The sequence below is a fragment of the Pantherophis guttatus genome, chromosome 3 (assembly GCF_059756535.1).
Source record: "Pantherophis guttatus breed Tessera chromosome 3, ASM5975653v1, whole genome shotgun sequence".
NCBI lineage: Eukaryota > Metazoa > Chordata > Lepidosauria > Squamata > Colubridae > Pantherophis > Pantherophis guttatus.
In genome coordinates, this window is record NC_142065.1 from 61,712,336 (window position 1) to 61,738,964 (window position 26,629).

Consider the following 26,629-nt stretch of genomic DNA (forward strand, 5'->3'; position numbering starts at 1 on the left):
AAAGCAATAGATCATTCAAATCTGGAGGAATGCATTGTGATCTGTAACGCTTCCAGAATGCTCAAAAATCTGTCAGTTGTGAGGTGGCTAAGAAGTCAACTGCTGACTATCAAAAGAGGAACCATCCAAGTTCATGTAATTTTCTTTTTCTCAATCCACTCCTGTAAACTTTCACTTACTTGGACAAAACAAAAAATGCTCCTCTACAGTTTTATTTCAAATTAACTTTCTGGGTTCCTATGCATGTAGTATAGAATTAGCAGTTGTCTGACAGTTCTAGACACAGCATCCAAAGTAACAGTTTAGTGAGAAAAAGAAAAACTCCAATGAAGCTAGAATTTGCTCATTGTGAATGTAGTAGAAGAAGCTTTTTGATAAGTGGGAACCTCTAGAAATAAAAGCTACAAAAATGTCTATATTAATGATGGAGCAAGGAATGTAAGAATTTCAAAGCATTTAGTATCTTCATGTTCTGTAGTATGGAAACTAAAATAAATTTATGAGTTGCATCTGCATTTAGTGTGTAATTGAAAACTATAGAAATAAAAATAAGCCAATTCACCAAGATTTCCATAAAGAAAACAGGCCTGATTTTAATACATATCACACCAAAATAAAAAGAAAATTAGAATCTCTCTACTAAAAAGAACACACACATTTCCTACTGTAAAAGTAAGCTCCTTGAAAAAAAAGAATTAGCCTACTTTTCAGATAAAGAAATCATTTGTGTCTCTTTCTGTGTAGGTAGCTATTCAATAAAAAGGAGAGTTTGTGATACCTCTTGAATTAAACTTGAATTAGACTTCTGAAATTTTCAATTGTTCAATTGGAAGGAGAAAAAGGTATTGTATCACAGTAATTTAAAAACTGAATGAATTCACTCACTTGGTTTATTGAAGACTTTCCCCTATAAGAGGCCTTCTGCTAACCCCATCGACCAAGGAATTTTGACTGGCAGAATCTAGGAGAAGAGGCTTTTTTGCCATGGCCCGTGCCTCTGGAACAGCTTGCCACTGGAGATGAGATCTGCCTCAACCCTTCTAGTCTTCTGGAAGGGCCTTAAAACCTGGTTCTACCAGGTGATTTGGGGCCCTGATTGGTGGTTGTTTGAGTGAGAGATAAAAGCCCAGCCTTGATGCTCTTGGTTTTCAACTTTCATTTAATTATTGGTTTTAATGCTTTTAATATTTTTTATACTTATGCTTTTATGAGATTATAAAATGCCCAGAATCATTTTGAATAGGGAGATGGGTAGCATATTAAATAAATAATTAAACAACAACCCTGGGAGGTGAGATGCATAAAAAACATTGTAAATTTTGATATTAATGAATTTAATTATACTTTCTGGAAGAATTCATATTGGTTAATTATCTCTTAACCTTGACTTTTCTAAAAAGGGAGATACAGTAAAAAACAAAGTGATCAAAATAGGTTTAAAATGCTTATTTTAAGTAGATATATTGATAGAAAAATAATAAGATGTTTGGTTAAGCAAACATAAATGTTTTTTAAAAACTTTTTTTAAAAAAAATCAGTGCAAATGCAGAGTGAATGAATTTATGAAAAAACATATACAAAAATGACATGGTCTGAAAATCTATTTTTAAAAAGTCCTCCTGGTTTAGTAACTCAAAAGAATGTGGTCAATTAGCTTATTTCATTCACGGAATAAATCTGACAGTTCTTTTGAACAAAACAGCAACCATTTCCTTAATGTAGTTTAGAACAGTGCAAAGTGGCCAAAATGCTGCCACATAACTTTAAAGCACAAAAGACATTCTTCAAATCTAAGATAGGATGCCAGAAGTAATGTAGTTTTCCACATGCCTTTAATATTCATCTCTTAGATAATTAATAGAAATAAATAAAATGGTTCAAACTACAAAGCACTATAATACCAGCGATAGAATACTAAAACATTTAAATACTTAAAACTAATTGACTAAATTATAAAATTACTTCATGAGTAAAATACTAAACAACTAAATGTCTAAATCACAGTGAATACGTTCACATGCATGTGTATAAAACTTTATTAGACAGCTGTAAAAGAAAGAATAAAAATGTAAAACAGTACAGAAAGCATATGAAAAGTATGCATATTTATAAGAGATTAATATTAGGAAAGCATTGGAGCATGATGGCACAGTGGTTAAAATGCAGTATTGCAAACTGACTCTACCCACTAACAGAAATTTTAATGGCTCAAGGTTGATTCTGCCTTCCATCCTTTTGAGGTTGGTAAAATGGGGACCCAGATTGTTGGGGGCAATATGCTGACTTCGCAAACCACCCGGACAGTGTGTAAAGCATTATGGCATGGTATATAAGTCTAAGTGCTATTGCTATTTTTCTGCATAAAGTCATGGCAAGGAAAGAAATCACCTAATTCTAAGAACGAGGATTTGAATTCCTAATTCTAGGAACAACTAAACCTATACCATTATTCCTAAACCAAGTAGAAATAACTAAGGAAGCTATTAGAGGGCCAACATCCAGATAAAGTAATAGCAGTGAATGACTGCTGTCTGGCAACAGACCAACTTTAAATGAAATTACCAGATTAAAAAGGTTGCATGAGTAAGATATAATCAATTCTACTAGACCTTTGCCCCTCCCCCAAAGGTTGCCATCTGCTACACTATTTATTATACAATTCAATTTCAGTGAATATAATAAAATACTATCTTATTTCTGAACTCCTTCTCATATGTTTTTAATAAACTTCAGGTCTAAAAATCAGTTATAAAACCAGTTATGTGTAGATATTTTATACTTATTTAGTCACATAAACAATACCGATATTGCAAAATGGAATGAGAATAACTTAAATGATCTTCCATGTGACTGTTATTTTGATTGAAAGATGTTTTCTAAATGCAATTCCTATTAATTGCTATTAATTATTTTGGACTTAATATAAGAAGAAATATAACCCAAGAAGATATAATTCTAAGTATCACTTCAAGAGAACACTAATTGACCAACAAAGTTCACTAATTACTTTGAACAATTTATCAAACCACAATCTAGTCTTCAGAGAATTGGCTCTTAAAGCATTCTGGAGAACAGTTAAAACTTTCCATATTTTCTATAATTCTGGACTACTAAGTAAGTTTCAGGAAATGCAGGAACCACCCAATTTAAAAAAAATGGACCTGGATTAGCAATTTGTAAATTGCTCTTGTGTTACTTGGATGTTTCCTTGAGCAAATAGCAACTAAATTCATTTGACAGCAAAGCAAATAGTTAAGAATAAGTAAGCTGTTGAATCATCCTTTCTCATCTCTTGATACTCATGCCTTCTCTGTGAATTTTGGAAATAGGAGATTTGCAATTTCTTTCATTTTCTTAAATGCACCTAGTCACAACGCAATGCTGTAATGGTGATATTGGCACCTCTTTCTTCTTTTAGGAATCCTTCTTTCTTCTTTTAGGAACCCTCAATAGCAGATGTAGAAGTGGCATACCAGATCAAGAATCTTGAGAAATGTAATTTTCTTGTGTCTGTATTGATGGAAGAAAGGATATGAGTGGGAAAAGAATTTCCTAGTCATAATCGCGGAAGCTGGTGAAATGACAACCTGTGATTTTCAGACTATATACAACTGTTATATAAACACTGAGCAGGTGGTTCTCAGTCTCAAGGCTAAAAACGAAACAATCAAATTGTTATTGATAGAGAAAAGAGAAATGAAAAGGCCTAGAATGTAATGTGGAACAAATACATACATAAATGCTTTATCTACTTGCGCTATATTTATGAGCTTGTATTGTAAGCAATTTCTGAATACGGGGGCAAAATGTTTGGATGACTGAGAGTTAACACTATTTCTGATGCAAAGCCTGACACTGGAGCTTGAGTTCTCTTTGACCTTCATTTGTGTAAGACCATGGAAAGCAAAAGAAGTACATCCTGAGATAACAATGGTATTGATTATTAGAAGTTGTGGATCCAGAAGTAGACAAAACAGGCTCCAAACCAAAATTTAAAGGGTTTGAGTCTAACTCATTACCGGGGTAATTTTCAAGCAGAGGTTAAGCATGATTGTTGATTGTTAATTAATTAATCCTGATAAAACACAAATATCACTTTCCCCACTTACACAGATCCAGTCAATCTATCCATACACAAATGCAGCTGATAACCAAAGAAGATTCTCTGCAAAATTCTCCTAGTAGCCTTCAAATAAAGGACATTTGACAAGTGGAGGCTGGAATACATTTGTTAGATTTTTATATTGCTTAAAATCTACCTGTTTATAAAAGTGGCTATTAAAACTAGAGCTTCATAATTTCACTGGCTATGAACTTCTATTTAATTTAGCGGGAAAAAGCGAGCAAATTTTGATAAAATAATGTGAATCAACCCAATAATTTCTATTTCTGAAATTATGATCAGGGAACTATTTTTTCATTTAGTAGTCCAAAATTAATGTTCCACTGGGGAAAGAAGTTAATATATGTAATATAATTTCAATTCATTCTAGGAGTCTTTATTAGTTTGACTTGCTCATTCCTTCAGTTATTAATCATGTATCATTTTTTCATAAACATAGTCAAGCAAATAGTAAATGACAGAAACAACAACAATTTTACTGTGATGTTGGAAAGGCACCATAATTGTTTTAATACAACAGAAGCTTATATAGATTGACAGTAAACAACGTAACATATAGCCCAGTGCTAATTACTCTGTTCCTCCAGTTTTCCTGGCATAAAACAAATCATAACAATCTGAGAGACAAATCAGGTATTTAGTTATTGCTTTTTCATTTACAAGAGTTGTCAAAGGAAGATTTCTACCTACATAAAATTTGTTTTATTTCTAAGAATAAAGCAAAGTAGAATAAATATTTTTATAAGAATAACAAATCTTGCTTATCTATTTCTACAACTTGACGTAGAACTGAGAATAGACACTTTTCTTCCTGAAGGCAGTGCTGTGGAGTCGGAGTCGGAGTCGAGGAGTCGGAGTCGAGGAAATTTTGGGTACCTGGAGTCGGAGTCGGAAGTACAAAAAACTGAGGAGTCGGAGTCGGAACATTTATCTCCCGACTCCACAGCCCTGCCTGAAGGCACTACTTAGAATCTTATTATTCTATTACAAAGAAAAATATTATGAAACTACATTTATTTCTTCATACTATGCTGAGGAAATGGAAAAATCAACTTTGAAACATGCACAGTATTCTCAATAATTCATGCAGGGTTTTTAAAATAAACTCATTAAAATTTAGAAATACAAAGATCAAAAAAATACAAACTAAGAAAAACATACAAATTTGTAAAAAAAAGTGAAAAAAGGATAAAAAGAAAAGAGAAAGAAGGTATATAAAAGATGTCTCCGAGTCCCTCCAGACATGTATAAACAATTTGTCTAACTTCTTTAGTACTTTGATTTTTTAAAAAAAACTCTTCTTCCCATATTTCATCCCTTATCAATAGTCAGATTACAAGATATACACTTTATATATCTTCTTTTCATTTTTAAAAAGCCCTATCTTTAGTCCCATCAAATAGTTAATTTAGCCCACAAGTTAATTTCTTGTCAGTTTCTCTATGTCCTTCTTGGGACACAGTCTCAATCACAGTTGATTTTGTCTCGTCTCAGAGAGAATTTCCTTGGTTCCACATATTGTTTTTGTAAATTCAAAGCAGGTTTTCCTGTTATTCTTTTGATTTATTACCTATATGTCCCCTTTAATTATTAAAACATCATCTGGTTTCATTTGTAAATTCATTCTGACATCATTTTCCATATCACTTTTAAATCATCATTTTAAAATCCATTTTCAGATCACAACATCTTTTTCCAAATCACTTTTGTAATCCAGCATTTTTTAAAAATCTCCAAATCCACATTCAGATCAGTCTCGGGTTTTTTTGTTTTTTGTTTCTTTTAAATTTGATTTATATGCCGCCCTTCTCCGGAGACTCAGAGCGGCTTACAATGCGTTACAATGCGTTAAGCAATTGCGTTTCTGTTTTATCCAGTAAAATCTATTGTCCTTACACTATAGTGCCACCCAATCTTGTAAGTAAATTTTGAGTAAAATTTTCCCAAGCAATTCTATAGTCAAATGATGTAGTTCCATGTATTGATGGGGCTATTCTCCTTTAACATAGTCTTTGTTCTTTCTGGTTCCCTGTGGCCAGCCTTCAAGTCCGCTCTTATCATCTGTTTATTTTCAGTCAGCAAAACTTTGCCACAGAAGAATTTCTTACCATTTAATTTCAAAGACTTCACATACTATTTTATAAATTTTTAAACACCCCACAGGAAATATTCTTTCAAATCCATCTAGCTCCTTAACTTTCCAAAATCAACATTCTAGAACCACTTTTACAGTTTTTCAAAAAGTAAAGCTTCTCTTCTGAATCCTTAAACTTAGTCAAAGCTGCTTTCGTCCAGGACAGAAGGAAAAATCTGCCAGTGAATTACAGTAAGAACTTTGGGAAAGTTCTTAACTCCTAAGAAATTAGTAATAAGCAGCTTCCTAAAGTGATTAAGAGAGGAAGAGTCTCTTTAAAAGGTGGTGAGTGTGGCTTCGACAAGATTAGACTCTCAAATCCCACTGGAGAATGTTTTTCCCCCACAATCTCTTTGCTGGGAGCATCTGTATGGAGTCAAGCATGGGTGTTCTTTACCTCCTCCTTAGTCTGGAGAAGAATTCCGACAACCGATCCCTTCATGGCTCCTATTTTGGCCACATTCGTCAGCTCTACAAAAAGCAGAGCTGTGCTCAGTCTGCCATGGTAGCCCAGAAGTTGACTCATGTGGGATTCTTGATGTAAACAGGCATTATCAGAACCAGCCAGCAAAATATTTTGTCCAATCCACACAAACCAGTGACAGAGCAACATTCATGTATCTGCTTTTAAAGTTCTTTCTCTTCTTTATCTGTAGCACAAATTATCATTTATATGAATGGCAGTTTTAATAAACTGGTAAGTACAGGTAGTCCTCAACTTACAAAAGTTCATTTAATGATCGTTCAAAGTTACCATGACACTGAAAAAAGTGACTTATGATCGTTTTTCACATTTACAACCTTTGCAGCATCGCCATGCTGCATTCATTGATTCATCTGGTTCATCTTTATGACGGTTGCAGGGTTCCGGGGTCATGCGATCAGCTTTTGTGACTTTCTGACAAGCAAAGTCAATGGAGAAGCCAGATCCACTTAACAACCATGTTGCTAACTTAACATTGTGATGATTCATTTAACAACTGGGGCAATAAAGATTGTAAAATGGGGCAGGACTCACTTGACAAATGTTTCATTTAGCAACATAAATTTTGGGCTTAATTGTGGTCATAAGCCGAGGACTACCTGTAGAATGTTTCCAGACTATTAAATAGCTTCAAAATATACATGCAGATTCACTAAATCTTATTCAGTGCATTCCTTTGTTAAACATTCCTCATGCATTTACAAATATAATAGGAGTAGTATATAGGAAATGAAAGCAAGGGTTGATAATTATGGAGAATTGCAAACTGGTAGTATAAATCTGTAAGAATTGAGTCAGGAAGACTTAAGCACAGAGTAAAGGGTACAAGAACTCTGAGGAAATACATATTTCCAAAGACAGTGTGTGTCAAATTAGCATGTGAATGAAATGGATGTAGTTGTAAGAGCCAAGATTCCAAAATCAGTCTGGCAAGATTCCCACTAGGTAGACCAGACTAGGAAATCAGCTCCTTGGGAAAGCTGAAGCTACTTCTATTAAGATTAATTACAATAGCAGAAACTTGCAAGTCTGATTGGCTGCATCTTTTTCCCCTTCTTATACTCCAGCAAATTAGGGAGCTACTTCCAAATGTAACCTCATTCTCGATTTTAAAAAGCAATGCTTTCTACATATCTCAATGCAAGTTATCTTCCTTACCATCTATATTATATTAAAGTCTTTGCATGTGTTGATTCCCAACCAAGCTCCTGAACCACTTTTGAGTCCTGAGCACCTAGATGTAGCCACAGTGAAAAATAGTTCTGAAAAATAGTAAAATATGAACGGCACTTTTTTTTTCAATTCAAAAGCAGTGCTGGAAAAGAGAGATTTCCACACTTAAATTTTCATCCTCAAGCCCAAAGCAGGAACATTTTAAGCCAAATTTGGTTCCTTTTTGTGGGAATGGAAGTAAGAGGTCTTGGGGAACAAGACCTTCTTAAGCTAAACTCCTACAGTACTTTGTAAAATCTAGGAGGATCAACTGCAATTACTGAGTTCATAAGTAGTCTTCAGCCCTGTTTTGTCTATTAGCTGTTTCCTTGTTGGCATTTAGTACATGTGTACATGTGTGTTCATTTTCTATATTTTTCTTTAATTGTCCTGCAACAACAGAATACATTTTTCTGGGCACCTTAAAAGTACAAATAATAAATAAAAATGTAATTTAAAAAAATGACTACATTCTCTTTTTTCAACTTAACATCAAATGGAAACATGTCTCAGAGATTTCTGCACCTCCATAGCAAATGCTGAAAATTCAAGTTTTACAATTCCACAGAATTGCTCTAGCATGACTTTGACCAAAGACAGCTTATTGGCAACTAATGCTAGTGAAAGCTCAATTTCTTTTTATTAGACTTAGAAAACCCCGACAAACTTAAGTGTTCCTCATTCATATCTGTCTTCAGAACAATCAGAGTCTTATGGATTTCAGTGGTTTTCTAAATCCAATAAATAAATAAATCCTGTATCGATGAAAGGCTCTTCATATAGGTATCTTTTACATAAAGCCATGAAAATGAATCCAATAATGAAGAAATATAGTTTTTCGAACAAAATATTGGTGAACATAAAGAAAATGAAGATACTATCAGCAAAGCTTATACCATATTTCCAAATAATAATTATGGAAACAAATCCTTACTAATCTTCTCTATATCATTTCACATAGACAGTTGCAAATATAACATATCTATGTCATAATTGGGCTTTTATGTGAAGTTATACTCATATCTATCACAGTAGCAAATAATTGCATCCATTGTTCCATTAGCTGAGACCATTAAGCTTCATGTTTCACCATTGAGATCCAGATATTTATAAGAAAACATTATGTGTGGTAAATACTACTATTACTTACCACACTAAGTCCTAGAAGCTCTTTGCAATAATAGTCCATGTTCCTCTTCTCTAAATTATCCAGATAATGCTGAAGACGAGTATAAGTATAAGGGTAGCAATAAGCAAATTGATATATGTCATCTTCTCGGTCAAAACAAAAAGCAAATGACATAACATAATTCTTTCTGTGATCCGGACAGCGATAATAATACACATTTCGGGGTGGAAGTCTCTGCCTGAAAAATAAAATAAGACAAAGTAACTATCAGGGAGTAGATAGATAGATAGATAGATAGATAGATAGATAGATAGATAGATAGATAGATAGAAACAAGATAATGATACCCAGAAATTTGATGAGCTCAAACTTTGTGCAAATCCTTATATATTTCATGTATGTTATTAAGAAGACTAATAATTAAAAAGAGACAATCAGACAAAGGCTATGCCTTTTGGAAGAACTTATTAAGTCTATTTTTAAATACTTGGTTACAGCTTTGAAAAGTTCCTTTCTATTTCCCCAATCACAAAAAGACTTTATGACATAAAGTCATCTAATATATTCAAGTCTGGTACAAAGAGAACGTTCCCCACAGATCCATGATTTGATTTACCAGCCTTGTCTCATTGAAATTAATGTTATGTAAGAGAATGGATATGGAAAAAGCAGTTGTCATAGTGTAAAGTTGAGTACAGAACAAGACGAAATATGTCCTAAACTATATCATATAGTCATGATGAAAACTTATGGGAATATCGGAAAATTCAACTTATTTAAGGTATAATAAAAACATTCTTCCAAAATTATATTGCTTTATACCCTTGCTAAATAAGTCATTTAGATGTGCTTTATTAAATAGCTATAAAAAGACAAACTTGATATTTCTTGAAACAATATGTTGAAACTGTACAGAAATCAATTATTGGATGATTTTAATAAAGTCACAGCAGGAAGATGAGCAAAGGTACATTTTTCAGAAATGAAATTTGCATGAGAGTACCTTGTATTGGACGGCATATTTAAATTTGTACCAGAATTCAGGATAATTATATATGGCCATCTTGGTTGTATGAGTCAAAATTGATTGGAATTATAAGCTTTCAGCTTTTATCTGCCTGGACAGACTCCACAAGACTCTTGGTAATCAAATATAACAAATTCTCCAGCCCTCTGGCAAAAGAATACTATTATCCTGTAGGCACTAGCTTATTCAATTAAGCAATATAATAAACAGGTCCTCTGTAATGGTTTTATCAGGAGTTCACTACAATCAGGCAATGATGGTGAAGAAAATATAATATGATTTGCAGAACACAGCAATACTAATGTCTTTTGCAGTAATGAGTCCAAAAAAAAGGCAACTGCAGAAGATCAGTTTTGGCCTTTTATTGTTAATGTGAAATGGAAACAAGACATTTCCCATTGTAGAAAATGACATATTTTATAATTAGACACAGTTAAGAACCATCAAAAGCAAAACCAAAATCTTCCTGACAAAATACAATAAAAGAAACTGCAATGCTGCTCAATGGAGATGAAATAAAATCCATTTCCCCTTGTTATTGCTCTGGCTCAGCAATCCAAAAGGATGAGAGGGTTAATTATTTATTATATTTGGGAGTGCAGTCTATTATATACCCTCTAATTTTTTCACTATTATTTTGGATCATAGAGACAAAAGGATTATGGAAATTAATTTTCTATGTAGGTAGTAATAGCTTTATGTATATGTGTCCAAGAGGAAGAGCAAGAGGAAAAAAGAGAAAAAGAGTTCTGATATTTAAGGCCTATCCTGTCTATCATTCTGTTCTCACAGTAACCACCTGAATGCTCTTGAAGAGTTCGTAAACAAAGAGCACAAGAGTTTCACTTGATACTGGAAATATATTGAGTTTTCACCATAACCATCCTCTAACAAAAAAAGGACAGGGAAAAATGATTGGAAATAACCAATCATTTGGTTATAACCAATAAAAAAAAGTCTTCTCCAGATCTGCTGGTTATTGCCAATCATTTTTCCCTGTCCAGAACAAAAGCTCAATCTATTCCATCAACATTGCCTATGAAGAGTTGCCATCAACATTGTCTATGAAGAATTCTGAGTGTCACTTAGTGCAACCATGTCACCAATAAGAAAATTTTGCCGCAGAGTGGATCCAGGAAGTTGGCTCCATTTGAATGCGCCTAGCTGGCCATATTCTTCATTTGCCAGAATATGATACCTGAAAAATGCTGTACGATGCGAACTGCCAGAGGGAAAGTGAAGGTGGGGTAGATCATGCAAAACTTGGCGTCAGACATTAAAAGATGAATTACGGACAGTGGACAACAACTGGGTCGATGCCAAAGATGCCACTACAGATAAGATTCATTGGAAGAAACTTCATGTGAAAGAAACCTATCATGATGATGACGATGACTAATCAAAAACCTCTGGGGTGTCTAAAGGCAAAACATGAATGTAATTGCTGCCTGTGATACTATGTTCCAACTACTCCAACTAGCAATTAGCATTACTCATTCAGTGCTAACAGGTCTGTGAAATCTTTTTCTAACCAAATTTAAGAATACTATCAAACCGAGTGTCAAATGTGTGGAAAGCTTGTCACCATCCCAGCAGGGGGAAGCCAGTATCTGGTACAATAGAAAATATCCAGGAGGCTATCAACCAATCAGTAGAAAAAGCAGGGAATCAATTTGATCCTCCCATGGACCTGAAGCCACATCTAGTACTGTCAGTGGTGGCATTCAGCCAGTTCGGTCCGGTTCAGGCAAACCGGTAGTGGTGACCTGCGGGTGGGCCCATGCTGTCCTATTTAGCCACATTTTCTAAGCCGCGTGCATGCTTGCAAACTGCACGCGGGAGCTCACATTTTTGGTGCACAGCAAACCGGTGGTAAAATTATGTGAAACCCACCTCTGAGTATTGTTCTTCCCTTAATATACTATCAAATACTTCTAAGTGGACTTCAAATCAAACAGAGTACACCTCAACAATCATTAGAAGTTTAACTGCGGCTTTGTATTACCTCGTTTCTAAAGCAATCTCTCATCTTCCTTTCACCATCTTCCCTTTCCTTCCCTACCAACAATGCCTGTATTAAAATTAGATTGGGGTAAAAAGCGTTTTTCCATTCAGACACCAAGAGCTGAGCCCGGCTCAATGACAGTTCAATGAATTATATGTCATATGTCTGATGAGATGTACTAAAAACTACAACAGTTTATACAGTTGTACATCTATTCATTTTAAAGGTGGCACAAGGCTCTTTGTTGTTTTTTTACTATTAGTTTTACTACCAGTGATTTCTACAAGAGAAAGACTTATTCTCCCTTAAGAGGTATAAACCTCTATTCACAGAAAAGCTTTATTTTAAAAGATCTTCAGTCTCAGTATAACTATAATGGAACTCTAGAGGGTTAATCTATTCTTACTGTCGGTTTTAAGGACAATCTGTTTCCAAGTCAAATGTAGGAAAGAGGATACTACAATACCAACAACAAAAATCTAATCAGATTGAGACTATCTGTGAATTTTAAAAAAGGAAAGCAGATAGAAAGACAGAGAAACAAAAGAGACATGGCACAACTAGTTATGGCCAGTGAAGTTTTTGATTAAACAAAGACATTGTTCAGTTCTTGTATTAACCTCTGTGTCCTAGACATATCATTGTTTACACTTTTCCTCTTTAAGTTCTATGCCTCCTGGAAAAGGACACCCACACACTGTGGCAGCAGCTGCTTCTATTAATTTAAAGCTATTACAAAAATTAAAATTAAACCCAATTACTTTGGCTGGTTTATAGTCAGAGAATGGCTTAGTCTGATTGTTCCCTCTGGTTATGGACAAAATAATATTACTACCTATAGGCAGCTGCCAGTAGAATACTAATGCGTATTAGACCAGCAGGGACAGGTTCAGAATGCAAAACTTAATTGTGCATTTTTGAGCAGAGACTTTATATAAAACACACGCAGACACAAACACATACACACGTACACACAACCATCTTGTCACAGACTTGAGGAAATGCCCAACCTTTTTATTATAGCAGTTACACAGTCTGTGACAGCTAAAGTTAGGAAATCACACTGGAGAATATTTATTATGGCAGAAAATTTCCTGGAAGCATATGGCTAGAAATACTCCAAGGTAATGGATACTGTTCTAAGATTACTTATTTAATCAGAGGAATTCCAAATTCTATTAAGCATTTGACATTTCATTGATTTCAGAGTATTGCTAGAGAGAAGGGAATTTAATATATTAGGTACCCTTGTTTTGGCTACTTGGCTTGCAAAAATGATTAGAAAGTTTGCTCTCCTTTTTCTTCCTTTTAATAAAGAACAACAAGCAAAGCAGCAGTTTTTTTATCCAAGCAATTTATCTCCTGAATGGATTTTAATAACAAGGAATGTCACTTGGTATGTTTCCCCAAAATTTTAACATGCAACCCAGCTGGAATTAATAAAGGTACATTGATTCAATAGTTATTAATTTTGGCAATCCAATGTAGGACAAAAGATACAGATAGAGCCACCCTTCACTGCTTCCCAAGCTTTATGATCTGAGTAAAACAGAATGGGCTGAGGTACTTTGTCCTTCTCTTTTTTAATTGTACTGTTTCCAAGCTGCATAGCTGAGAAACCAATCATCAGGGTCTTTGTAAGCTATGGAGCTATAGATCTGAAATTTAGTCATTGTTCATTCTAATCCATGCTCTTGCTTGGGAATCTCCTCATCATATCTGCAGTGGAGGACTACATCCACCTAGTCCTTACCTCTACCAATGAGGTGGGTCTGAGAGCCAATAGTAGGGAACAATTTTCTAATAAGCATAAATAAGTAACTCTTCATACTCTCTAAATTTACATTTGTTTCTGAATCCCTATCCCATCTCTTATCTATAAAGAAATCCATAAAGATTTTTTTTTTCCACTCCTGGTGTCAGCAGAAAATTCATAAAGGTTAGCTAGCAGTAACAATATATCTTGTTTTAACCTTGATCAAATAAACAACTGTATAGCCCCTTCTTTTACTTTTAGCAGTTTTCATCTTTAGTTCATTTAAATACTGTCATAGGATTTGATTTCACTTTATTTCTTCTTGGTCCCATCACACAGAATTCTTCACAACAAGTCTCTTTTGCAAATCCAATGGGGGAAAAAATATCCAGGTCCCTCTCTTGGTTCATTATTTCCATTTTAAACTCGGCCATCTCAGGGGCTGCCACAAAGAAGAGGGAGTCAAGCTATTCTCCAAAGCACCTGAGGGCAGGACAAGAAGTAATGGGTAGAAGGAGAGAAGCAACCTAGAACTAAGGATAAATTTTCTGACAGTTAGAACAGTTAATAAGTGGAACAACTTGCCTCCAGAAGTTGTAAATGCTCCAATGCTGGACTTTTTAAAGAAGAGATTAGATAACAATTTGTCTGAAGTGGTGTAGGGTTTCCTGCCTAAGCAGGGGTTGGGCTAGAAGACCTCCAAGGTCCCTTCCAACTCTGTTATTCTGTTCTGTTCTGTTCTGTTCTGTTCTGTTCTGTTCTGTTCTATTCTAATTTGTTTTGTAAATGCAGTGTTACATCCTTTTTTAAATTATTCTCTTGGCCAGTCAAATTGTAAATCCACTTTCAATACCATCTCTATACTGTCAGGTAAAATTTGATTGTTTTGTCTGAAATTTCTTCAACAATCTTGTGAACATAGTCTATCCATAAAAGCAGACATAATTACAAACATTGCTGATTATATGACTATTTTTTTTCTTATTTATTATTCAAAAGTCTCTTTCAATATTTTTGTTGTTGGAATGTACTGCTCTACCTAAAATCTTTAGCCCCCTCTAGTATCCAGTTTTTTAAATCATTAAATTCATTATCTATGTCTTATAAAAACCAGAAGAAGACATATTTTCCACAAGTAGCAGCTTGTAGTTTATAATTAATTCCAAAACTTCAACTGAATCTGGGTCCTTAGTCAATTTATATTTTTCCATAATCAAAACCTTGTTTAGCTTTTCACTGTTTGTTTCAGATTCTTTAAATTCTTTTACTCTACATGTTTTGCTATTTTATTAGTTTATCAAAACATAAAATACAGAAGTACAAGAAAAGATAAAAAATAATAGGAAAATAAGGGAGGGAAAGGAGAAGAGAGAAAAGTATAAGGTAAAGGGGGAAAATAAAATAAAAAGCACTGACTTCCAGCTCCTTTTGTTGCAGTAGAATAAGGTAGTAACATAAAACCTCAACTTTTTACTTTTATATAATTGTATATACAATACTAGCCATTTCTATAACAACAAATCTATCTAATCAGCAAAACCCAAAATCAAAGTTTTATTTTTTTCCACCTCAGGCACAAAATCCAAAAGTGGTTTCCAAGTAGAAACAAAATTAATTGTTTTTCTTTCTTTGATCAATTTAGCCATGTTTGGTAACTCCAACTTTTGCAGCCATTCGTCCATTGTGGGAATCAAAGTACCTTCCATTTTTGTGCATAAAGTAATCTTGCTGCCGTCAACATATATAACATCAAAGTTTCAATTTTTTTCCAAGTTCTTTATCCATTAAGCCTAAAAGAAAAGTCTCTGGTTTTATCTTGATATTCGCTTTAAGAATCTTCTGTATAAAGATGTGAATCCTACTCCAATATTTCTTTGTTTTGTTACATGTCCACCATAAATGATAAAAAGTTCCTTCTTTGTGTTTACATTTCCAGCAGTCATTTGAGAGACCTTTATACATTCTTGACAACTTATCTGGTGTTAGATACCAACCATACATCATCTTACAAAAGTTTTCTTTTAAGATAATTTAATATGAATTTTAGACCTTTCATCCATATATTCTCCCACTATTCAAGTATTACATTATATCCAAAATGCCACTGAATCATAGTGTCTTTAAATTCTTAAGCTTATGATTAAAATTTTCTTTCATTCAGGATCAAAGGCAGATTCACTCAAGGTTTTCAAAGTTGTTATTTCTCTAGTCTCTATAGGTCAGAAGTAGTTAATGAGCAATTTCTGACAATGATTAGAAAATGAGTGCAAACTTTAAAGCATCCTATAAAAGTCTCTGTTGTGGTTACAAGCAGGATACCTAATACTGTTGTCTCCTGACACACTAGCCCAGTGATGGCTAACCTTTTCTGAACCGAGTGCCCAAAGCTCAATGCACACAAAGCCCCCTGCATGCATCCCCTGCGTGCGCCCTGCCCCCGCACATGTGCAGCAGAGACCCGAAGACCAGCTGACTGGCGGGAAGTGTGCACGCATGCGCAGCGGAGCTGAACTAGGGCGATGGGTCGTATGCCATCAGAGAGAGCCCTGCATGCCATCACGGCACTAGCCCATGAAAAACTGCTGTACTGAACTCTATTTCTAGGGAGCAAAGTATGAAGCACATGATCTCCTGTCTGTCTTATCTGGAGAGGTTCCAAGGAACCATTTTCCTCACTAGTTCCTTGGTCTTTGCCATGGTCGCTGGCTCCACTTTCGCAAAGCAATCTTCAGTTTGACATAGCTCTTCTGAAAATCCCAGTAGGGCCCACATTTCAAGAAACAGTGTAAAATAAAATACAATCGCTCATGTATGCAAACAACACACATTTCTAAAATGATGGGTGAGATCACATTGTTGCACTTAACTCCCATAGATGTCTCTATGACAGATTCCACAACTTACACTTAAGTTCCATTGACTGAGAGGAAACAAAGTACACCTCAAAATTATTTTTATTCATTTATAATTGTGCTTAAGAACTGCCTTGGGAAGTAATACAAAAATAATGCTAAAAGGAACGCAGAATATATCTAGCCTAACAAGTCCAAATGAGAATCTGCAAACAGAATTTCTTTTATAGTTAATTATTTCCATTGTAAAAGAATTATTTCAGAGTAATTTTAATCATGAAAGTCATATACTTTATGACTATCATAAGCATAACTATCATCATGATCCCACATGGATGTGTTCTCTAAGGAACATCAGATACAAAATAAATAGTAAATGAATCCAAAATCATTTGCAAGAATAAGAGGAAACCATTTCATCCTTCAAGCATGTTGAGTGTTCCAGAATGTAATTTTAAATATTTATGCTACTATTCAATCATCAGGCACTCCTCAACACTGCATGTATCATCATATGTCTTTTTGTCTATGGAGATTCTTAGTCAGCCATGTCATGGTTGTCCCAACGGTGCTTTTTCCAAAAGGCAACTGGACTTTGTTTCCCCTTGAAGACGTTTCACTTCTCACCCAAGAAGCTTCTTCATTCCTTCACTTCAGAACTGAAGAAGCTTCTTGGATGAGAAGTGAAATGTCTTCAAGGGGGAAAAGAAGCCCAGTTGCCTTTTGGAAAAAACACCTTTGGGACATACATCTTTTTGTCCAGATTTTTTCCCTTTAAACCAAAAACAGTGTTCTGGGTCTGCATGATTTCAATTCCAGCCACTGGAAAGCATGAATGAGAGAATGCTGCTATCTTCATTATTGTTTATAAATACCCCTGGACATCTACCATGTTTCCCCAAAAATAAGACCGAGTCTTATTTTCTTTTGACCCCAGAAAAAACAGCTAGGGCTTCTTTTCGGGAGGGTCTTATTTTTTCCCCCATGTACCGGTATGAGGCGGGGGGCGTGAGCGGCCACTTGTGCCAGCTTCCCGAAGGATCGCAGCAGGCCATCCAACCATCCACGAAACAGCTGCTTCATGGGTCCGCTCAGGCCACCGTGTTCAGCAAACGTGGTAATTTCCCTCCCACCTGCAAATCATCCTTTCAAAGAGAAGTTTCACCACAACGAAGAGACAGCTGGAGGTAGCGTTTGCATTGGACTGGGCTTTCTCATGCCTGTTCTCCTTTTCTCAGTCTATGCTGCCCCATGTAGAGCTGATAAGAGAGATGCAGCACCTGCCAGGGCCCAAAGAGTGCCGGACTCAGCACAGCTGTAATCCCAATACCCACAGCACTGAATAGACATGCAGGCCAGCACTCAGCAGCCCAAAGGCGGCAGCGGGCGAGGCAGCACAGGCTGCACGGCTCCACCCACGATGCAGCATGAGGCCTGCTGCAGCCAAGAAGTGTCCCAGCAGCAGCAGGCAGAGTGGGTGAGAAGCTCCCCGCCGGCCAGGCATTGAAGCTCTGCCGCTACCTCCGGGGGGGGGGAGAGGGGGGGGAGAGAGAGAAGGAGATATCCAATCCAATCTCAGAGGGCTGGCAGTGATGTGCTCTCTCTCTCTCTCTCTCTCTCTCTCTCTCTCTCTCTCTCACACACACACACACACACACACACACACACACACACAGGGGGGGGCCCTCGGCTGCAAGGTTGCCTGAAACCGTGGGCAGGGCTGGGGCAAGCAAGAATGCACTGGAAACATGTCCAGGCACCCGGAAAGACAGAACTCCCGGCCTTCTCTGGATCAGCTGATCCACAGGCCACAGTTAAGGGACCTGGCAGCCATGAAGTGACTGGAGAAGGGAAGGGCTGCTGGCCACACCCACCCCTTACTAGGGTTTATTTTTGGGGTAGGGTGTATATTAGGCCCACCCAAAAAAATTCAAGCTAAGGCTTATTTGTGGGGCAGATCATATTTTCGGGGAAACACAGTAGTAGATTACCCAAACACTGTACTAGACAAGTCTTCAGTGTGATCCAGCAAAACTCCTGTTACATTTTTGTACATTAAAGTTCCTAATTAATAATTACCTAAGATTGGTTGTTGTTTGCAAAAGTGTTTGAAATATGTTGTAACTGTACAGCACTTATCATTTGAATTATATTCCCTCTTTTTTTCTCCTTCACTCTTTCAAGCCATTCTTCAGTATTATACATTCACACGCATATGTCCACACACACAAAGAAACAATATTCCATTATCATAGTCAAGTAAAATTTCTGGAAAAAAACTGTATTTTGAGTATTCCTCATGGCACATGTGTGTGGGGAGGAAACTCTAGGCTTGCTCTCCTATCACTAGGATATACTGCCAATACACAATATGGTCGGCTTTGATAGCCTCTAATATCAGTTAGGCAATTAGACTTTTTGTCTCTTTCCTCATCTCCCTTCTCCATCTGTTCATCTATTCCCATTCCTTTATTTTCTATAAAAATAACATTTAAAATCTATCTGAACTTAATTTAGGGTCCTCTCAGGTATATCTCTGACAAATGACTAACTGAGAAATCTCCTAAGATTCTAAAGAATTATAACAATAATTTCATTATGCCTGAATTGCAGATGCTGATTTGCACACATTTGCATCAATTTATTAGCATTGTGGGGACTTTTGTTATGTAAAAAAGTTAATATGATGATCAGAAACTAGTTAGTGCTTGCTAGTACATATTAGTACATATTAAGTACGTATAAGGAAAAAGTTGAGGCTGTTACTACCTTATTTTACTGTGCTAAAAAGTCAGAAGTCAATGCTTTTCTTTTTTCCCCTTTACCCTACCCTCTCTCTCCCTCCCTCGCTTCCTCCCTCCCTCCCCCGCTCTCTCTCTCATATATATGTATATATATGCAAGTCTTGGCGTATTTGGGTCTTTTCCCGTGTAAGATTGAGAGTATCTTGGCAACATTTCGACGAGGTCCCACTCGTCATCTTCAGGCTGGTGTCTTCGGCTTCGTGCTTGTGCGAGCAAAGCATGATCGGAGATGCCGTCTCTCTATAAATACTGGTGGGGAGGTGGGGAGTGCTGGCTTTGTTGTTGTAAGCAGGTTGGTTGGCTGTGTTGTTACATCTTGATTAGTAGATGGAGTTGATGTTTGCAGATTAGTTGGCTGTTTCGTAACATCCTGTGTGGCTGAGGTCCTAGCTGTGTGCCCATTAGCCTTTTGTGTTGTAACGACCTGGGTAATGGGTTGTGTGGTAGCATCCTGAGCTCTAGTGTTGTGACATCCTGAGTCCTGTACTGCAACATCCTGGGTAGTTGGCTGTATTGTAACATCCTGACCTTTAGTGTTGTAACATCCTGAGTTCTGTGATGTATTGTCTTGAGCAGATGGCTGTGATGCAACATCCCGGGCTTTGGTTTGGCTCCGAATCTGAGGTCTTGTCATGTGCTCATGGCGTGTATTAGTTTGCTTTTGTGTGGGGATTGGAGGGGGGGGTGCAGCAGCTGGCGATGCCGCTGTGGTCCGGCCCCTGGACGGTGGTTGCATTTCATCTATGGGATAGGATTGGGTTGGAATTTGGTGAGGATGATTGGTGGTGGCGTCATGTGTTATCCTGGGTCTGGTGTCAATGTTTGTGGCTGGGGCTCGTTTCCAGATGTCTGGTAGGCGGGAGGTATCGTCACGTTTATTCATGTTATGGGGGTGTTTCTCTATTTCGATGGCTTCCATAATTATTCTCTTGTTGAAGTGTTCAGTTTTGGAGATTAATTTGGTTCCTTCAAAATCAATTTCATATTCTGTTGTTTTAAGGTGCTGGAAAAGGGAGGAAGTTTTTTCTTCTTTTCTGACTGTGTTCTTGTGTTCTGTGATACGTGCATTTATTCTCCTATTGGTTTGTCCAATGTATGTGGCTGGGCAGATTTTGCATAGTATTTCATAGACTCTATAGACTTTATAGACTCATAGATTTCATAGACAGATTTGCATACCTGTACCCGTGAAAATCTATGAAAACACACACACACACACACACATATATATTCTGTTATTTTTTTGTAGGTCTACATGTGCATTATTGTTTCAGCCAGGGTTTTTCCTACGTAAATCAAGATATTTATATAGCCATAGTTCAATGAAATCCCAATTCACCATTTTCTAGGCTTTATCAGACATCAACCTGCATTTTGCTGTCTGTTGTAAGACTTAAGGGAGACTAAAATAGATCTATTTCTGACTTATTTGTCTTCATCAGTTAGCCACACCCTCATCTTATGATAAAGCCTAGAAAATGGTGAATTGGGATTTCACTGAACTATGGCTATATAAACATCTTGATTTACGTAGGAAAAACCCTGGCTGAAACAATAATGCACACACAAACACACACACACACACACACACGTGTGTGTGTGTGTGTGTGTGTGTGTGTATGTGTGTCTTCTTAAGTTTTCGCGGGTATGTATATGTAAAAAGTTAAAATCTCGGGTGTTTTCCCGTGTCATTATAAGTTTGTTAGTTAAAATGTTTAAAATCTTGGGTAAGATCACAGCTCAGAATCTTCTAAATTCCCAAACAAAAATACATACATACATACACACTCTTCATATATATATTCATTGTTATTAGAACAGTATTGCATTTTGTATGGTAGAAATAGGCCAGTATGTTCAGAGGTATGCGCTGCAGAATTTTAACATTTAGAAAGCCTTTGCGATGTTTTTCCTCTATTAACAACTTCGAATTCTCATCATTTTCTTTTCAGAGATAAATGGCTTTATGACAGGATTTCCTTCCTGTCGCAAAGCCATTTATTTTCTTTCTCAGATGTTTTTTCTCTGAAACTCCTGTTTTCTGAATTATGCATGACCTTAGAAACTCTCTGCTATCTTGTCTTTTTTGCCCTTTATTCCTGTCATTGCAATGGCTATCTTTATTTTCTCAGATTCTTATGAATATATATATATGCTGATTGAGGCATATTCCGGTATTAGGCATATTAGCTCCATCACCCAGGTTTCTTCCTGCACGTAATTTGAAATATATGTGTCAGAGACCATGTCAGAATGGGAGCTGATGCAGATATACACAGAAAGAACATTTAAACAAATGAGGGAATTTAACCACTTATCCTAATACAATAGTGTGAGCTAATAGATACAAGTGAAAATAAAATTAACAAAATTTAGCATATGCATAATGAGATAGATAGATAGAGAGAGAGAGAGAGAGAGAGACAGACAGACAGACAGACAGACAGACAGATATAGATAGATGATAGATGCATGGATCAACCTGTCAATTCTCTTTCCTTCATTTTCTCTTGTACTCTATTTCAGCTTCCTCTTCCCCTCCTTATCTCAGTCTGGGAGTGATCCTGGCTGTCTTGCTGCCAAACAAAGTCTTTAATCTACCAGGTTCAACTTTCTAGTACCGTATTTGAAACTGTTTAAACAGCACAAAGTCCATACTTCTGGTGTTGTGTTCACAAGTGACTCCATGATTTTCTCCTCCGCCTCCCTCATATCTCAGGGTCACAACCTCTGGTCTTGCAGGCTCCACTTCATTTCATGTTTCTCAGGCAAGGTCCTCTCCAGAAGCATGTTCTACAGCATCTGCAATACAACACCCCTGCTCCTTTGTCTGCTTTTCCTGACTCTTTTTATAATCTATATTCAGAACATTTTATAATCTATATTCAGAACATACTCTATGCGGTGCTACTATACCGCATTTTTGCATTTTTTGTTTATGTGTTTGTGGGTCTTCTGTTGAATCATCTGCCTTCCCTAAAGAGGGGGGGGGGAAGCTCCTAAGGCTTTGACAGGGACCCAGTTGTTTTCCTTTGGCCAGGCACTTCAGCCCACCACAGTATGAATGCCATATGTTCCTTCTTTGCTCATTTGTTAGCCTTACTAACAAGATCTGGTCAGTTAAGCTAGGATAAACCTCTGAGTCTAACCCCAAGGTTCTCAGAAGTTAAGGAACTGGGTTATTTTTATCTTTATAAATGAAGCTTCTTTTGCATGCTCTTAAAAACAACGCTGCACTGATTGTGCCTGAAAGCTACTCCTAAATCCAGGATTCTTTGGATGGTAGAAATGTTGCATGACTTGCCTGAAGGCTATACCAGAAACTGTGGAAACCCCAAATCCTGCTGCAGGTAGGCCCAGAAATAGCTCAGCCAATTGTAGAGCAGAGTTCAAGGAAAAACAGAATTATTTTTTCCCGTTAGCTATCAGATGAAAAGCAGGAGGGGATGATTAAAAATGAAGAGACATAATTTGCAAGAAACATTGTAAGGGAAAGAAATTCATTAGGGTTTAGGTTATTTATATATTTTAAAACAATCTGGTTTACTGAAGTGCTCTTAATGTACTTGCTTTCAAGATAAAATTTACAGGACAGATAAAGCAGTATGAAGGGATGAAGAATGCCATATTTTACAGGAATCAGTCCACAGTTTCCAAGTGACATGGTCCGCCTGTCTTATCTGATCAAACAGAATCAATTCCATCCAGGTCCTGTCTACACAAGGTTGTCATCTAAATGAGAGCTTGGAAACAAGCATTTTCCATCATCATCCCAGGGTTTCAGGAGAGCAGTGAGGACCTGATTGTTCAATCTCATACAGAAGAGTACATGTTGTGACTCAAGGTGAGAATCTGATGGTGATCAATTTTGTTTACATCTTGGGTAGGTATATTATTTTTATTTTATGCTAACTTTGATTATTGACTGTTCACAGCTTTCAGGAATGAGTGGCATACAACATATATACATAAACAATAGAATAAAATATAGTATAAAAATAAGAAAGAAGAAGGGGAGGAGAGGAAAAAGAGGTTTAAAAACTCTGAAAAAAATGAAGAATTATCAAGTGAGAATGGGAAAGAGAATGCTGAAAAATATATAACCTGTGCCAGACATCTGTCCAAGACACAAAACATCTCAGCTCTCTGCATATCCTATAGCTAGCCTAAAACAGAAACTTCAAACAGTCGGTATATATAGCTTCTTTACTGCAGAAAAAAGGCCATTATATATAGACAGAAAATCTACCTACTGCAAATCACAGGAATGAATAACTACGTCATGATTTAAATCTGTGCCTTTTTGAGGCAATTGATTTTTGGCTGTTTTTTTCCCAGACTATAAAATTGGCACATCTTTCCCATGTTTGCATAACAATTGAATCTGGGCCAAGAATAATTGTTTCCCACCTCACCAACTTCAGCCCTTTCAAGTCAGTTGCAATTTGTTCACCCAACCCTAACCCATCCATAACTCAAAACTAAAATCAACGGTAAGTAAAACATTATTTTTTAATCTCTACTTCCATTCTGTACCTCCTCACAGTCTTATCTATATCTATCTTAAAGGCTGTTAGATATTAATGTATCTAACTTCTTATTTCAGGACTATATATCATTGTTTCTCTTTGCTCCCAATTCCACCAAGCAAAAGCAACGAACGTTTGTTTAATGATCAACACAATGAAGGCCTGACCTCTGTAGCATGGTGGAGCTCCTGAAGGGCATTTTGGAACCGAATGTTTGCAGAGAATTATAAATCTGAAACAGGGCAGTTCAAGAGATGACTGTCCCATCTCAAAGATTAAAAACCACTGCAAATTGCCCTATTATTTGTTTTGTACTATAGCGAAGAAGTGGTTCAGCTGATGTGGAAAAGAATGAGAATAATATAAAGCGGGGGGGGGGGGGGAACCAATAAAAATAAACATGATTTTAACAATGTCAAGAAAAATAAGTTGCTTTTATGAATATTTGCATCTTGCTTTACTAATTCAGCTTTTCCAGTAGCAGGTAAACAATATCTAGCTCCATCAAAGTCTCTTTGTATTCAGTATTGAATACTGAACATTGCAGAAGGATACGTGGAAGCAATTACCTGCCATTCCTACACTTACTCACACTTTTTAATTTGGATGTTCCCACAGGCATTTTTGCTCAGTATTGTAGTTAATGTTTTTCTATTTTTTTCCCCCACTTACAATTATGGTTACTTCTTATCCCCGTTGCAATTAACAGTTCTTTGTCACTAGCTTGCACAAAAGATGACCTTAATTATAAAGAGCATTTACATGAGAAAATGGTATTTGTTAATTTTTAAACAGTGGCCTATTTATTCAGGCCTCAAATAGCAAATGATGAAAAGTTGCCGTGTTTACTCAATACATCTGTATTTTTTCAGTGAGAATGGTTATGAATAGCAAAGCTTATTTTCCTCTCTCTCTTTTTTTTGTTAGAATTAAGTGAACAATGGATGATAAGGGAAAAGAAAAATATGATGGTGTGCAGCACTGCCTGTTTTGAGTATATAGCCTTATGAAATTATGGGTAGTTATATCATCAGGTAGGGAAGCCTGTTCTCCTATTAAAAGTTTCAGGACTGAAAAGATTCACACAGTGACTACAAAAACAACCAGATACAGCTCAACATAGGATAAGCAGGAATATATTAAACAGGAAAGGTTGTATGAAAGCCTTACTGCAGTCCTTCTCAACCTCAGTTAAGTTTAAGAGGCATGGACTTCAACTCCCATAATTCTCCAGTCAGTTTCTGAAACTGAGAAACTTGCCTTAATAGGATTGGGCTAATTCTTACTGTTTTAAGAAGATTAAACACTAATTATTTCCCGTGGTTGGTGACAACTGACAATGTAAACAGCACAAAATATATGATTTAAGTTTTTTTTCTATGTGCCTAGCAAATGTTCCCAGATAATTTGATCAGTATACGACAATTTTCAACAATATAGCAATGTTTATACCTATGTCATATCAAATTCCATTCTAAGTGTCAATAATGCTATGCCAAGCCTCAACCCAGCACTGACTTTGCCCTTCCTGCCTCTCCATTTAATTCTGTTAAGGAATGGGAAGACAAATAAAAAAGAATCAAACTTTTAAGTTTTTTTTCTTTTCTTTTCTTTTTATCTAGGAAAAAATATGCAGTAATAAAAATTACCATGGGAGGTTTCCTCATCAAAAGTAATCAACCTCTGAAATAGGTTTGGGTCTTTTTATCTTTATTGTTTTGTAGACTACCTTGAAAAGATCAATAAGACATTTGAAATTAATGTATTCAGCGATATGCTTTCCCTGGAGTCCGAGGAAGAGAGACAGTAGACCCACATAATCTGGTAATGTTGCTCCTTCACCTCTACTGCCCATACAAAGTGACAGCAGTTTTAGCTGGTACAGCATCTGATTGAACTTGTCGGTATGTCCGAGCTAATCAGGATCAAGCACTGTGGATAACAAAATATCCAGGAACACCACTGCTATATGCTAGTTAAAGAAATTTTAAAAGAAACCACTTCTCTACCTAGCCAAGAAAAGTGGATGGATAAATCCCTGAGATCAAGAACCAACAAACTCAACTTGAAAGAAACGGTACTTTTTGTCAACCCTGAAGGCTGAGGCCATCTTTGAGGCTTCATGGTTGCCACAAGGCAGGGGGGAAATTAGATAGCTCGGCGTTGCAGTCAAAATTAATAGTTTTCTTGTGGGAACCAAGGTCACTCTAGCAGGCGGCTGAGAAGAGGAGGAGTGGAGTAACCAAGCAACCTGTCAGCACCTCTATTGGACAATGTGACCGATAACCTGGGGGGAAAGGGGAACTTTCACTTTTTAATTAGGTGAAAACCACAGGAACTTTCAGAATCAGTTTTCACTAGTTGTGAAAATATGATGTATTCAATAATTGTTCTTTGAGGAATCTATCTGTCTCAGAGTTCTGCTTTCTATGGATGCATTACTTGGAACGCTGACACTTTTATTGTAAGCCTGGTTTTTCACATCCTAAAGCTCAATTTGGCATTGAATATAATTCAGACCTGGCAACTGTCTCATATTTAAGATGGTTACAGTGTCCTGGGAGTCATATGACC

At 36.4% G+C, this 26,629-nt stretch overlaps 1 protein-coding gene and 1 long non-coding RNA gene across 4 annotated transcripts in view; one reads left to right on the forward strand and one right to left on the reverse strand.

The window, feature by feature from the left end:
• Positions 1 to 26,629, reverse strand: part of LOC117664199 (AGBL carboxypeptidase 4) — an 836,143-nt gene that overhangs the window by 550,845 nt on the left and 258,669 nt on the right. For all 3 annotated transcript variants that reach the window (XM_034415043.2, XM_034415044.3, XM_060689907.2), the window contains exon 5: positions 9,104 to 9,320. In XM_034415043.2, the coding sequence (XP_034270934.1) occupies positions 9,104 to 9,320 (217 nt within the window). The remainder of the gene's footprint in view (positions 1 to 9,103; positions 9,321 to 26,629) is intronic.
• On the forward strand, positions 75 to 4,301 carry LOC117664202 (uncharacterized). Its single transcript, XR_004590956.2, has 2 exons — positions 75 to 135; positions 3,419 to 4,301. It is a non-coding gene; the product is annotated as an uncharacterized LOC117664202 (long non-coding RNA).